General features: G+C 42.6%; 1 protein-coding gene across 2 annotated transcripts in view; it reads left to right on the top strand.

Moving 5' to 3' along the window:
* Nucleotides 1-12,280, top strand: part of SPMIP2 (sperm microtubule inner protein 2) — a 43,829-nt gene extending 31,549 nt beyond the window's left edge. For both annotated transcript variants that reach the window (XM_077279441.1, XM_077279442.1), the window contains exons 3-4: nucleotides 2,166-2,224; nucleotides 12,118-12,280. In XM_077279441.1, the coding sequence (XP_077135556.1) occupies nucleotides 2,166-2,224; nucleotides 12,118-12,241 (183 nt within the window). In that variant the 3' untranslated portion in view covers nucleotides 12,242-12,280. The remainder of the gene's footprint in view (nucleotides 1-2,165; nucleotides 2,225-12,117) is intronic.
* The last annotated feature ends 2,051 nt before the right edge of the window (nucleotides 12,281-14,331 follow it).

Raw genomic sequence — 14,331 nt, 5'->3', positions numbered from 1 at the left:
ATTGCCCGTTCTTATCCCTTCCGTCTCCTAAGCTCAGAATAGAACAGCAGGAGCGCTCTCTTAATGACTAGCCTTCATGGCATTTCCTACAACGCTTTTCTCAATAGGTCACCTATGAATTAAAGCAAACACTGACTAGTCTGGAAAGTTATAATTATGTTCTTAATTATAAAGAGAAAAAATGCCATCAATTCATCTCCATTATCGCTGGTGGGCAGAAGAATACACCATGTATTTCTGTACAGTCACTGGTGACTACATTATCTCTGATTACTGTCATGAAGTATTACCAGGATACTCCGGCATCTGCTGTAGCTGTGTGTACCAGCGCCTATAATCACATGGCTGCTAGGAGAAGGCGAAACCTTCTGCTGGTCATGTGAATTTTTCCATAAAGAGATATTTAGTCAGGCTATTTCTAGGTTCTCATGTTTGGGGTGTGTCCCTTAAAATATTATTATCTTTGCAGTTTTCCTAAATTGCAGCTAATTTCTTTACTCCGACAAACTCGGCTACTGTCAACGGGAGTGGTAACACATGGTTTTAATTCTATTCACACATTTCCTGAAGAAGCTTTAGGAAAAGATGTTCTAGAATTAATTTATGAAGGCGAAAAGTATTTACTAAGCAGACAAGTCAGGAGAGCTACTAGATCCCCAGTATACAGAGGCTTAACTAGAATCTCCATTGCAGTTTGGGAAAATGCTCCTACCCACCATGTATTCTGTTGTGGCAGATCCAATTTTAGATCCTTTCTGGACCAATACTGGCGTTTTTTGTCTCTGGCACACGAAGGTATTATGGCACTATGAGGCTCTGGTGCCTGTGTAACAGCTGCCCCCTTACTTCCTATGGCTATGCCCCTTTCTTTAAAGCACCACTCCAGCAGTTTTTTTAGTGCATTGCTGGAGAGTTGCTACTAGTGTAAGGTTCCTGCTCCCAGTCTGGTACTTACCAGTCACCATCTTCACCTTTTACCAACGCTGCTCCAGTCAGCCTTCAGCAGTTTGTACCCTGCTAGATTGCTCCAGTATTTCATGGAGCGAGCCGGAAGTCACTTTTCAATGTAAGTCTATGAGAGCCCTGTTCTGGCTCTCAAACGTCCATCAAGAGCTTGTAATTATTAGTTCTGACTTTCAATCAGGCAGAAGTTGCGGTCACAAGATGGCGCACATAAAAAGTGAAGACTGCGGCTTGTAAGTATAATACTAGTGTCAAGGACCTTTGATGAGTAGCACCACTGCTTTCAAGAAAACTTGTCAGAACAGTTTTACCTATGAAGCAATGGTTTGGCTGTGTATGCACTTATGTCCCAATATAAATTATACCAAATATCAAACTGGAAGTGCAGTGGGGGCGTATCAATGCATTCAAAAGAAGTCCAAGCGCATAGGCACGCCCCAGTGCACTACTACTTTAAGGTTTCCTTTAACCATGTACATGCATATCCAAAAACATATGTATAGAATAAAAGCCCAAACTAAGCTTTCAGGACTTGCATCAATCCATTCACTGTGGTCATACATTTAAGGCAAAAGTAATGGCAACAGGATTCAACTGTATGTAAAAAAACATGGCATGAGCCAAGTGTCCTTAGGCTACATCATCTATTTTTTTTAACATTTTGTGAATATGTCAGGGTAATTTTTCATCATATCCACTCATACAATAGCATGCATCAACCATAGACCTTGTACATCTCTGCGATGGCCAACTGTATAGGAAAGACCAGCAGGCTACTTACAAAAAGGTTCAATGAAGTATACCTGCCCAATGGAGGCATCTGTCTACGGACCACAGCCTTGGCCATAGTAAAGAGTTCATGCCTGTCAAGTTAATCTCTGAGTAGTTCTCCATGTACCATACCTGTATTGTGCATAAATATGTGATTCTTCAGATTTTGTATTAGTCTATACCTGATGAAGAGGCCTGCATAGTCTCGAAAGCTTGCAATTTGTTACCATCTTTTCAGTTAGCCATTAAGGTATCAACCACTGAGGACTCTCAGTTCTACATATTTTTCCATGTACCATAGTAATCTTCCCCTAATGATGAATCATTAGGAAAATAATGGAGACCGTAGTAGAACATGTCACAATGGTGACCACAACCCAACGGTCTTATGTCTGATGCTCACGCTGCTGTGATTTTATCTCTTACATTAGATTGGAGAATTTCGCAGAAACTGTGAAGATAAAATAACTCACAGATATCAAAATCCTTGGTAAGTGCTGTGTGCCAGAGCTATTGACTGCGAATATTATCATTAACCTTTGTTATAAAGCACCAGTGATTCATCCAGCAGTGTGCGTTCACAGAATACTTCATTTCCACTGACATTTAGAAGATTAATTCTACACCACAAAGATACTGTAAGTGCGAGAGGCTCCAAAACAACCAGCATGTCACATAATTACCCCAAGATAAGAGGATGACTCTTGTAGTCCCTAAATGATCACCATCTTGGGATCTCATTTATCAGGACTTAGGCTGGTTTCACACTTGCGTTTTTGTCTGCATGCGTTTTTAAAAAAAAACGCATGTGTGAAAAACGCATGTAAACGCGGTAAAACGCATGCGTTTTTTAGACGCATGCGTTTTTATAGAAAAACACAAGAAAACACAAGAAAACACAAGAAAAAACAAGAAAACCCTAACCCTACCCCTACCCCTAACCCTAACCCTAAACGTGACTGAAATACGTGGCACTGAAATACGTGCAACTGAAATACGTGGTACTTAAATACGTGGCACTCAAATACGTGGCACGTGGCACTTAAATATGTGCCACGTGGCACTTAAATACGTGGCACGTGGCACTTAAATACGTGGCACGTGGCACTTAAATACGTGGCACGTGGCACTTAAATATGTGGCACGTGGCACTTAAATATGTGGCACGTGGCACTTAAATACGTGGCACGTGGCATACGTGGCACTGAAATACGTGATACGTGGCACTTAAATATGTGGCACGTGGCACTTAAATACGTGGCACGTGGCATACGTGGCACTGAAATACGTGATACGTGGCACTTAAATACGTGGCAATATGACTGTCAGAAAATGTTCATTAAACGGTTAGGGGTGAGGTTGGGGTAGAGTTAGGGTTTGGATCCCTTTATCACCTTGATGGTGGTGGGTGGCTTTTCAGTGTGTTTTCTGGTTTTTTTCTATAAAAACGCATGCGTTTTTAGCGCAAACAAACGCATGTGCTTAAAAACGCATGCGTTTACATAGACAGCAATGCATTTTTTTGCCGCGAAAAAACGCATGCGTTTTTTCGCGGCAAAAAAATGCGCAAGAAAATACTGCAGGTAGCATTTTTGAAAATGAACGCATGCAGACAAAAAACGCATGCGTTTGAAAACGCGACCAAACGCATGTGCAAAAAAACGCATGCGTTTTCAATGTTAAATATAGGAAAAAAAACGCATGCGTTTTTTGTGCAAAAAACGCTGCAGACAAAAACGCAAGTGTGAAACCAGCCTTATATGGACAAACCTGACCCTGATCCTGAAATAAATGGCCGTGCTCTGCAGCCTTTAGGAGGTTTTATTTTTTAACTAGAAAACACTCAATGGGGTTCTCTTTGTATAATGCCTTTTGGATCCTCCAGTGACACACTTTTTAAAAGGTATCCTGTGAGTCCACAGTAATCAGCTGAAATCTGTAGGGCAGTCCCAGAAATAACTGTTTAATTACCCTATAGGACCAGGACATGGGAAATAAAGTGCTACACAATGCCCACTGACATCAATGGACTCTATACATATATAATGAATGAATGTGGGATACTTAGAGAGAGATGCCCTCTATGTAGTCACTCAGTGGTCAGGCACATCCTACATAGAGGAGGCAGAAGGTCTTATTCACATATGCATGGCCATTAAAGGGGTTGTCTGGGACTTTAACTTTCATGGCCTATCCTTAAGATAGGTCATCAATATCTGATCAGGTGGGGTGCGACAGCTTGCACCCCCGCCGATCAGCCATCACTCAGAATGGTGTTCATTATTCAGGATTATCCAGAATAAACTTACTGTGAAAAGTCGGCTGAGGACTGTGATTCACGGTGTCCGTGGTTCTGACAGTGTGAAGCTGATGACAGGTTGCCTTTAAAGACAAATGACGTCACACTATGCTATCATTTGCAGCAGACTAGTAATGTGTGATTCCTGCAGCTATTTTCAACACTCTGACCCCAAAATAAACTAATATTTTTTTTTTCCAACAATTTCAGTGCTGAAACTAAAAATGATGACTAAGATTGTGTAAAAATGTTTGAGAGATTAGTTTGCAAAATGTTTTGGACTTCAAACTTCTTTCTACTGACTAGGAACAAATGGAATGCTGTATTGTGGAAGAAAAATATTTATGTTTAATTTGACCTGTCTGTGAGGATCAAAATCCAGATGGGATCTATTAGGAAACTTCTGTGATGTCACTGGTGAAAAGGGAGATACACAAGACACAGCTCTGTAGGGCCACCTCCTGGCAGAGAAGGAAACTTCTATGAAGAGTGTGATAGGAAGTGAACCTTATTTGTCCAAGTGGAATGGGGAGGATTTACTAATACTGACTTTTTTTTTATACATTAGTCTTAACCTAAAATGCAAATCTGTGATTTAATAGTAACAAGCCATGCAACTGTTAGATCAACAAAAAAGCAGAGAAGTTACAAATGAAGGCATGATGCAGAAATTACAACCTATATTAGGAATGTCTAAAGTAGGGTGCCAAAGACCCTGTAAGTGCAGTGGTCATGCGCATGCTCAAACACCACATCATTCACTTCTACAGAACTGATGAAAATGACTATTTCATCAGTCTCATAGAAGAGAAAAGAGCAGTGGTCGAGCATTCACACAGGAGACTTGTGAGCCCTATTCTTGGGATGATGGGGGACCGGTGTGCAATCTAAATGTCACATCATCTGTCAGTGTATACACATCGTTTCTGAAAGGCTGCAACCTCATTAAGCAAGAGGCACCACTAACCAAACAACAGCATGAAGACCAAGGAGATCTCCAAGCAAGTTAGGGACAAAGTTGTTGAGAAATACAAGTCAGGGTTGGGTTATTAAAAAAAATCTCAATTTCTCATGATCCCCTGATCACCATCAAATCCATTATCATCAAATGGAAAGAACATGCTACCACAAGAAACTTGCCAAGAGAGGGCCACCCACCAAAACTCTCAACCGGGGCAAGGAGGGCATTAATCAGAGAGGCAGCACGGAGACCAAAGGTAACCCTGGAGGCAAGGTTCCCAAGCATAGACAGGAGCATCTGTCCATAAGGCTGCAATTAGCTGTACACTCCATAGAGGTGGACTTTATGGAAGAGTGAGAAGAAAAAAAGCTTTTACTGGCACAAAAATTGTAAGGCTCATTTTGAGTGTGCCAAAAGACATGTGCGAGATGCCCCACATGTATGGAGGAAGATGAGGAGGTCAGATGAGACCAAAATTTAACCTTTTGGCCACCAAGGTAAACGCTATGTCTAGCGCCAAACCAACACTGCTCATCACCCCCAGAACACCATCCCCACAGTGAGACATGGTGATGGCAGCATTAAGCTGTGGGTTTTTTTCATCAGCAGGGACAGGAAAAATGGCCCACGTCGAAGGGAAGATTGATTGTGCAAAATACAGGGATATTCTTGAGCAAAACCTGTTTCAGCCTGTTAACTAATTGACTTACAACCAAATACGGGCTTATGTAGATTCACAGCCAAAAGAAGAAAACCATAAATGATATTAAAACATTTTTACAAACTTTATTATAGATAATTAAAATACAAAAAGGATGGCACAAAAACAAAATATAGCAAAGTGTCAGGTAGGGGGGATCCTAGTCCTATCAAAAGTGAATATTTCACCCAATTCTCCTATCAAAAATGAGTGTTTCATCCCAAAATTGTGCGAATAGCAATATTGTCAGCAGGAGTAATAAGGGTAGACATTTCTCCCAAGATTAATATATAACACAGTGGTATTAGATAGGGATAATACAGTAAGATACCCATGTTACCCAAATACTGAAGTATATCTAGAGTAAAGTTGTCGAGGTGATGTGCAGGGCTATTGTGCAGATAAGCTACCATATATAGATGCTGTGAATTTACCCATATTTGGTTGTATGTTATTAGAAGTGCCATAGTTTACTATATGTGGACACTATCAGATATAATCATGTTAACCAATTGAGACTGAGCAACACTCCAGTGTTTAAGGGGGCATGTGTAAATGTTTTGGAGTGGCCTATTCAAAGCCCAGACCTTAATCCAATTGAGAATAATGGGGTTGTGTGGCTCCCTATGTCTGTGTCAACACAAAATGGTCACATATGTACTATTTTATATGTGTATTGCAATTGATGGGAGTTATGCTTTCTCTGCTGGGGACAACTGCACACACAATTTACCCCCCTCCCTTACTCTGCCTGAAGCTTAGAGCTTTGCATAGATACCCTAAAGGTATGTTTCCACTGTCCGGGTTTCATAAGTATTTGCTGCGGATTGGACACTGTGTACATCCACAGCGTCCAGATGTTACAGCAAAGTGGAGGGGATTTTATGAAATCCCGTCTCCACTATGCGTGCAGGGCCGCATCCGGCGGCCCTGCGTAACCGGACATGTGGAGTGTCTTTCCAGACTGCAGCATGTCTATTTATTTTGCGGAGACGCTCCGTCTCCGCAAGATAAATAACACAGTATAAGTGCGACACCCGCTAGGGCCGTGGAGTACTCGGAATCGGGCCGCACGGCTCATAAAGTGGTTATCATGGCAGCGGTGACCTGGTCCGTGGCCCTGGGAGCGCAATTAAAGGGATGAAGAATAGAAAATGGATGATGATGGAAATAAAGTTTGTATAGGAAAAGGGGATTGTCCGTGACACCACCTGTGGTGTTCGGCTATAAATGGCAGACGCTGCTTAAGGAGACCGCTGGGGCCAATGGTGATGCAACTGGGATGGTGGAGCGGGACCCTAGCTACTGGTGCAGTTCTGTAAGGAACTTGTGGACGTTGGAGTGCAGGACTGAGGGTGCGGGAATAACTAGAGGACACAAGGGTTGCAGTTTCTTTACCTTTAATCCCAGGTTGAAGGTACAATCCGGGGCATAAGTCACAGCTGGTGATGGAGATCTGGGCAGCCTGGAAGCAATTCAGAGTCCCCCTAGCCAGATGGGGTTGGAGGCCTTCCTACTGCGCTGTTCTCTGGGTGCTTGGTGCTTTTAGTTCTCCTCAAGTCCCTCTCTGTCTGTCCACTAAGTGAAACACTACCGCATGGCAGGCAGCTTTAGCCTGTTCCAGGTGTCACTCTCTTGTGGTGCCTTCGGGAGTCTGCAGGGGCCAGGAGACCTGCAATCTCCTGTCCTCCAGATTTGATTGCGGTGCCTGAAGTTCCGACACAAACATGGACTCCGGTGTCCAGTCTTCGGCGCTTAGACCTGTTGTGAGCTCAGTCGCAGCTCCTATCCCCTAGATTCTCCACACTTCTTGACTCTTCCTCCTTCACTGTCTGCTCTCTCAGACTGAACTTACTAACCCCGCCTACAGGCCAGAATTTATAGGGAAGTTCCCTTAAAACAGTTGTTAGAAGCTCCCCCTTCTGGTCTGGAGTGAGGAAAGGCGTTGTATGCTGAAATTACCTTGAAAGGGGACCCCTCTTGCTTCCAGGCATGGCATCACCCCCTGTGAGGGAGGCAATGCCACTGTGGCAACCGGACTCCTGGGGTGCCACATATGAATGCGATATGGTGATTCCGCATGTGTTGAATGAAAACATGCGGAATCACCGCATGTACAACATGGGGCGGCGCTTTGGGCAGAGTGGGGTATCTGCTGCGTCCAAAGCGCTGGGATTCCTGACAGTGGAAACATACTATTACTGGGAGGGGAGGGGTGTAGTTAGTCTGTGAAGGGACAGTAAAAATTTAAATGGAGAATGTCCAGGGAGGAGAGACATGTGCTTCCTCCAGGGACCATGCTGAGAAGCATCACAGTATCAGATCCTAGGCCATCCAGACTTCCAGAGTGGGGTGGTAAGTTCTGAGGCTGTGTGGTTTTCATAATCAGGAGCTCCATAGCAACAGAGAATCAGTGAGAGATTGTGCAAGAACAAACATGTGCTTCACATAGGATTCACGCTGCAAGTTGCCGGGGGAGAAAACGCTGTGAGTACTTGGCTGTACTGGAAGTTTCAGACTCCAGGAACCTTTGTCCCAGAAGGGATTAGAGCAGCATTGAGTTTGTACTGGATCATAGCAGAGAGAGATAATTCCCATCGTGCACAGCAGACTGTATACCTGGTGAGAGTTGTATTCCATCCTCTGAAAATGTATTTGGACTTCAGTAAATGGTAAAGTGACTTTCCTTGTCTCCTTCCTTATTTTTCTGCACCATCTACTTCTATCACTATCCCTGGGTTCCAGCCCTAGTTGGAGGGGAGTTAAACACCTGCACTGACATCACCATCTACCCCCAGAGATCATCTGCAGTGCCGGCCATATTACAATCGAACACTCCAACTGGCGTCACAAACTTGTTTTGTTTTCCTTTTTGTTTCTTTATTTTTCATCCCTGTTTCACTGTCCCCAGAGCACAGGCACCGGGCATGGCCGCCATCCCCATGACCCCCAGAATCCAACGCTGCCCGGCGACCTGAGTACTCCGCTCTGGGCTATACAGTTGCAGCCTCTGTGGCCTTTTCAAAAAAGATGTGTGTATACTGACAGACCATGTGACCTTTAGGTGGACTTCTTTTCACTAAACATGTGATCCCATAATTTTAATTTATGCCTATGTAAGAGGGTGGTGCTGTTATGGACAGTAACACGCTGCCACTTTAAGAGACAGCACCCCCTTGTCTGGTGTGATGGAATGTTCTGCTCCCCCCTGCTATAGACTGTGAAGATAAACTGCCCTAGAATAAGGGGAGGGGTTGAGCCTGAACTGCGTGTGAGAGCTGAAGGTGCTAGAGAGAGAACTTTGTGCTGTTTGCTACAAGAAAGGTCCCACAGCCTGGGACGGAGTGTACTTGTGAAATTTGCAAGACTTTTCCGGGTACAGCAAAGGTGGCTATTCTGTGCTAGTTTGTGAAGCCATGAAGATACTGAGAAAGGGACTTAGTTTCCAGGAGCATCCCTAGGACCCAGAAGCAAGGAGACCACGTTTCACAGAGCTGACAGAAAGCCGTGCGCACCACCATATTAGACTTCTGGGGGCCCCCCTGGGACTGGATCTGAGTCCCCAACATCACCGTGAGTCTGTTCCTGTTTGGTGCACCTGTTAGGGCCTAGTGTAGGCTTCAGTAGTCAGTACACGGCAGCCGTGGGGCCTGCTTAGTAAAGGCCAGGGAGGTTATATGTAGAGTAGCATCGTTATTTGTTTATTGTTTAAATTTGCTTGTAAGACATATTTTGAGTCTAATAGCTGGAGCACCATGCTATTTTACGGACAAGATAAAGTTTGTAACTCTTGTAAAGTGTCTCTTGCCATTGCTTACCCATTTGCATCTTCCTCACCCACTTCATTCCTTGCCTCCCAATAAATCTACCTTTTGTTGTTTGCACCTCATCTTGTGTACAGTAGTCTTCCTGCACCGTGGTGGTCCCCCGGCCATCGCTTCACCTATATTCTTCTCACTTCACTTCAGCAACGTATGCATGCAGTTTTGGAGCTAATGTGGTAGCCATGATGACACAAGACATATTGCACCAACCCCACTTAGCTCTAATACGAAATAAGACACAGGACAACTGCTGTGGTGTCAAAAATTGGCCGAGGTGCCTTTATTAAGAGATTACTTGAAAATATTAGTATGAGCTTAATCTCATAAATCCATAAAAGGGATAAATATCATTAAATAATCAATTTAATAAAATACCAGAACCAATCCGCCCAGATTACTGGGCGATTTTACCTGTAACCAGTAACAAACCAGAAACTCGTCCACCTTAGATAGGTGACTTATTCTCACTAATAAAGGACCTCAACAGTATAAAATAATAAAATCCATACTCAGAGTCCTTCAGTTGGTCTGCAGTCCTGACAGGAATGTAGGTCTATTTATAGCTTACATTTTGGCGCCCTTTCTCTGGCCCAATCATAACAGACCTGCTCTGAGGAGAGAAAGGAACCAATCATACAACACAAGCTAATTTAAGCGGTTGCTAAGCCCCCAGTAAGATTAACCCTTGATAAACCGAACTAAAATTAATACAATGCCAGGCCTGTGACATCATGCAACCACAAGCTTATGCAGCTGTGTGGTTTTCCATTACACAAACTGCATAATGGTCCCCACAATGGCTCACAAACTGTATAATTTCCCTCCCCCCACATTAGCTCCCAAGCTGTGTAATGGTCCCCACACTAGCTCCAACACTGTATGATGGCCTCTGCATAAGTCCCCAAGCTGTATAATGGCCTCCACATTAGTCCTCAAACTGTAGGATGGCCCCCACATTATTCCCCAAGCTGTATAATGGTCCCCATCTTAGTTCCCAAGCTGTATAATTGCCCCTATATTAGTCCTCAAGCTATATAATGGCCCCTACATTAGCCCCCAAGCTGTATGATGGCCCATACATTATTCCCCAAGCTGTATTATGGACCTCACATTAGCTTCCACACTGTATAATGGTCCCCATATTAGTCCCCAAGCTGTATAATGACCCCTTCATTGGTCATCAAGCTGTATATTGCCCACATTAGCTCCCACAAGGTATAATGGCCCCTACATTAGTCCTCAACCTGTATAATGGTCACCACATTAGTCCTAAAGCTGTTTATTGCCCCCCACATCAGCTCCCAGTCTATAAAATGGCCCCCTGCTTTAGTCCCAAAGCGGTATAATGGTCACCACATCAGCTCCCACACTGTAAAATGGCCCCTGCATTAGTCCACAAGCTTTATAATGGCCTCCGCATTAGTCCTCAAGCTGTATAATGGCCCCTGCATTAGCTCCCACACTGTATAATGGCTCTTGCATTAGTCCCCTAGCTGTACAATGGCCACTGCATTAGACTCCAACCTGTATAATGGCCCCTGCAATCGTCCCCAAACTGTATAATGGACCATGCATTAGTCCCCAATCTGTATATCTCTCAAGCCAGGACAATCACACTGCCTATATCTTATTAGTTTATGTGTACTGACCCTTACCCCCATAATGTCAGTGTGTAACTCTTTTCCATCCTTTTTTTAACCATTTAAATTCTGTTGTACGGTCATCATGCATGCTGAGTCTGAGGAAGACATCCGATGTTGAAATGCGAAGCCCTTATCTTTTAATAAATTCTTATGAAGATATTACCTCCCGTCTGTCCCACTCATCAGCGCTTATATCACCCAGTTTTATATTTCAATTTTCATACTATTTATCTTGTGATTAGAAGGCAATTCAGGATCACATGTAATGTTAGTACACCCGGACATCATACAAAGGTTTCCGTCTCACAGGGCTTCCATCTATGAGTCCGAATTGACAGCGGCTCCATAAGAACACATTTAAACTCTCGCATGGATAGTCATTCATTTGTTTTGTCTTTTTGAAATAACCTTTTAAAAACAATTATACATTTAGTGAATTTGTGAACAATTAACTCAGGAGTTTAAGTTTTTATATACTGTACACATTTGGCAATTTTATGTAAATGCCATTTAAAATACCGGGACATAGAAATTGAGGATAATATACAGTTCAGGTATCTGGGCATGTCTCAGTTTATTGATGAGTGTTAGAGAACCTGGCAGGGGACTTTTACAACTGAAACTGAACTGAACTCAAAATATATATATGAGACCTTTGCAGTAATTAAGCTTCAAACCATATGCAAATTAACTTTGAAGTGCATTGGGGGCTTGTCTATATACACTGAGATTAACCCCTCCCCCAATGCACTTCCAAGCTATTTGCATGTAGCTTCAAAGCTTAATTTCTTAGTAAAGGAGCATCAGACTACTACAGAACAGGTACGACTACAATTCCGCTAGGACCTAACTAGCCTCACAATGAGTTTCAGTAGTGAACTTGTACAGAGTTTCACGTTAAATTACTTTGGCGAATGAAAAAAAATCTGTCAAATGTTTTTTTTTTTGTAATACAGGCACCCTCTGCCACACATTCTTGATTCACAAGGATCTGGATCACGAGCAGCATTAGCATGGACTCAGGACAGATATATTGGTTACTGCTATCCTGAAACAGCATGGGCACCAATGATTGAATAATACGAGACACTTTGTCCAGCTTCATCATCTTTAGTGCAGGTAACCCTCTTTCAAATGCAAAGTCCATATTACATTGATCAGTACAGTGCTTGATACCCAAATGAATATTTCTTTCGGAAATTTCACATTGAGCTGGCCTACAAGCCATACGCTATAGACACCTCAGATAGTAAGAACTTGGTTATCCAATCATGGTGTGAGGAATGTATGGAACAGGTCCAGTTCTACCTTTTATCTCCAAGAGAAGTGGTACTGGAAGAAAATGGACCTTAATTTGTTCTGGAATTTCTGCTAAATCCTGTGCTACAAAATATGTTGTCAAAAACGGTTTGGCCCAGAAAAAGGAGCATCATTTGACATTTGGAGAAATAGTTGGTGGACACCATTTCCAGTGCCTCCATGATGCTAGAACAGTAGTTTACTTAATGAAATCAATTAATGAATTAATCAATTAATTTATCTACAGGTATAGTGACTATTTTGGTCCCACGAATTAAAAAAAAAAAAAGTAAAGTAGATGCTGCACCTATACAGTACTTCCTTAGTGCCCAATACATTGTGCCCAGCTTGAACTTCTGGATACGTGCACCCCTCACTACAGTTTGTGCACACTTAACAGGGAGGGAGGTATTTGTGAGCGCAGATTTCACCAGATTTTATTTAAAGAGTTTTTTGGAGGTTTTCCAATATATAGGACCCCTAAAGTCATTTCAAACCTGGATAGATCCCTAAAAAATTAATTTTGTAAATTTCCATGAAAAAATTACTGCTACATTTTTAAACCTCCTAAAATGCTAATAAAATAACATTTTACAAATGGTGCCGATGTAAAGCAGAGATGGGGGAAATGTTATTTATCAATGTTTTGCTATGACTATCTGAATTAAAGGGATAATCATTCAAAGTTTGAAAATTGCTAATTTTTTTCAAAATTCTGATTTTTTTATATAAACACAAAACATATCGACCTAAATTTACCATTATAATAAAGTATAATGTGCCAAGAAAAAAAACAATCTCAAAATAACTGGAATTTATTGAAGTGTTCCAGAGTTACTACCACATATAGTGACACTGGTCAGATTTTTAAAATTTGGCTCTCTCATTAAGGCCGGGATCACACATACGAGAAATACGGCCGAGTCTCACATGTTAATACCTGGCATTGCCGCCGTCACTCAGGAGCGGAGCGTGCGGCCGCATAGCAATACATGCAGCCGCACGCTCACCTCCTGAGTGACGGCGGCAATGCCAGGTATTAACATGTGAGACTCGGCCGTATTTCTCGTATGTGTGATCCCAACCTTAGGGGTTAAAGCTGTTGAACAAAAAGATACATACATACCCAGGAATTTCAGGTCCCCATACTGTAAAAATTTTCAGGCCCCCCTGAGACTCCACCCTGGCTCTGCCTCCACCCCACAAACCTTCCACAATCCCACCGCCCTCTCTTGGAAAAAATCCACTTCTGCACCACATCATCACCAATTACACATTATCGGTTCCCATCGAACACCAGATCACATACATAGCCATCAGCTTTTGTTTTGGTCAAAAGATTTTATAAGCCACCAATACAAGGTAGACTCTTTTGGCCCTACTCTAACCTAGTAAACATTTGTTAAAATATCCAGTACTCTTTTTGTATATTTTTAGTTAATTTTGGAATGTGTCACATATTTTCTGCAGAGATATTTCCCAATTTTTCCCCAACTTCTATACTATGCCAGATGAAGAAAAAAAAGCAACAGTCGCCCTTCACTGAACAGGATCTCCCCTTCCCCACTGAAAACAGTAACCTCAATAAAGTACATCACAGAACTAATAATATCCCTTAATAAGCCACTACAGTAATAATGTCATACATCCTGGCACCTTCTTATAATAACATCCCTCTCAGAGGCGTAGCTAGGGTTTTGGTTCATGGGGGCGAAGCTTCTGAGTGGGCCCCTAACCAGGTAACCTTGATTACAGCTGGGTGACACAACCTAATAGTGGAGGAGAACCTCAGCAGATGACAGCGCTGTTGCTGAAAATAGTCTCTATATAAAGACCAACATAGATATTACCGCCATATGGTCAGTGGTAAA

The sequence above is a fragment of the Ranitomeya variabilis genome, chromosome 1, assembly GCF_051348905.1.
Source record: "Ranitomeya variabilis isolate aRanVar5 chromosome 1, aRanVar5.hap1, whole genome shotgun sequence".
Lineage (NCBI taxonomy): Eukaryota > Metazoa > Chordata > Amphibia > Anura > Dendrobatidae > Ranitomeya > Ranitomeya variabilis.
This window is presented reverse-complemented; position numbering and strand designations above follow the sequence as displayed.